Genomic DNA, 505 nt, shown 5'->3' with positions numbered 1-505 from the left:
GCCGCTCAGCTCCCGGCCCATCGCCATCTGCTGCAGGTCCTGGATGTTGTGGGCCATGTCCTGGTCGTGCTTCACGATCTGCTGGATCATCTCGTTGTTCATGGACCCCGCGCTGTGCTCGGCTCGCTTGCGGAGCAGGATGGAGTTCTTCTTCCCTGGGTGGGAGGCAGCAGTGTCACCGACGCTGGGAGCGCTGGGTCTCAGGGACACCATGGAGGGCAGGGTGGCGGTGGGGAAGGGACAGTAAAACCTCATCGGTGTGCCGAAGGGAAGCAAGACCCTGGGGAGGGTCCAGGCTGGGGCAGAGGGAGAAGCAGGGACAAAAGAGGGGTGTCCTGGCTCCAAAGGTTCCAGGATAGGGGCCGGGGTCTGTGGTCCTGCTTGTCCTCTCCAGGTGGCAGGAGGGGGGGGACACAACAAGGACAGCAGCTGGCCAATGCCAGATGGTGCAAATATGGGGGGGGGGCGACAGTTCCCCCGGGGAGCCTGTCATACGGCATGGCCT

The 505-nt window shown here is 63.8% G+C and overlaps 1 protein-coding gene across 1 annotated transcript in view; it reads right to left on the bottom strand.

The window, feature by feature from the left end:
* The window catches only part of HCN3 (hyperpolarization activated cyclic nucleotide-gated potassium channel 3), a 7,944-nt gene that overhangs the window by 2,153 nt on the left and 5,286 nt on the right, over positions 1 to 505 (bottom strand). Inside the window, exon 8 of the mRNA XM_009893373.1 lies at positions 3 to 158. Within this exon, the coding sequence (XP_009891675.1) occupies positions 3 to 158 (156 nt within the window). The remainder of the gene's footprint in view (positions 1 to 2; positions 159 to 505) is intronic.

Source organism: Charadrius vociferus, unplaced genomic scaffold (assembly GCF_000708025.1).
Source record: "Charadrius vociferus isolate BGI_N301 unplaced genomic scaffold, ASM70802v2 scaffold900, whole genome shotgun sequence".
Classification (NCBI taxonomy): domain Eukaryota; kingdom Metazoa; phylum Chordata; class Aves; order Charadriiformes; family Charadriidae; genus Charadrius; species Charadrius vociferus.
The sequence above is the reverse complement of the archived record's forward strand: the minus strand, read 5'-3'. Positions and strand labels throughout refer to the sequence as shown.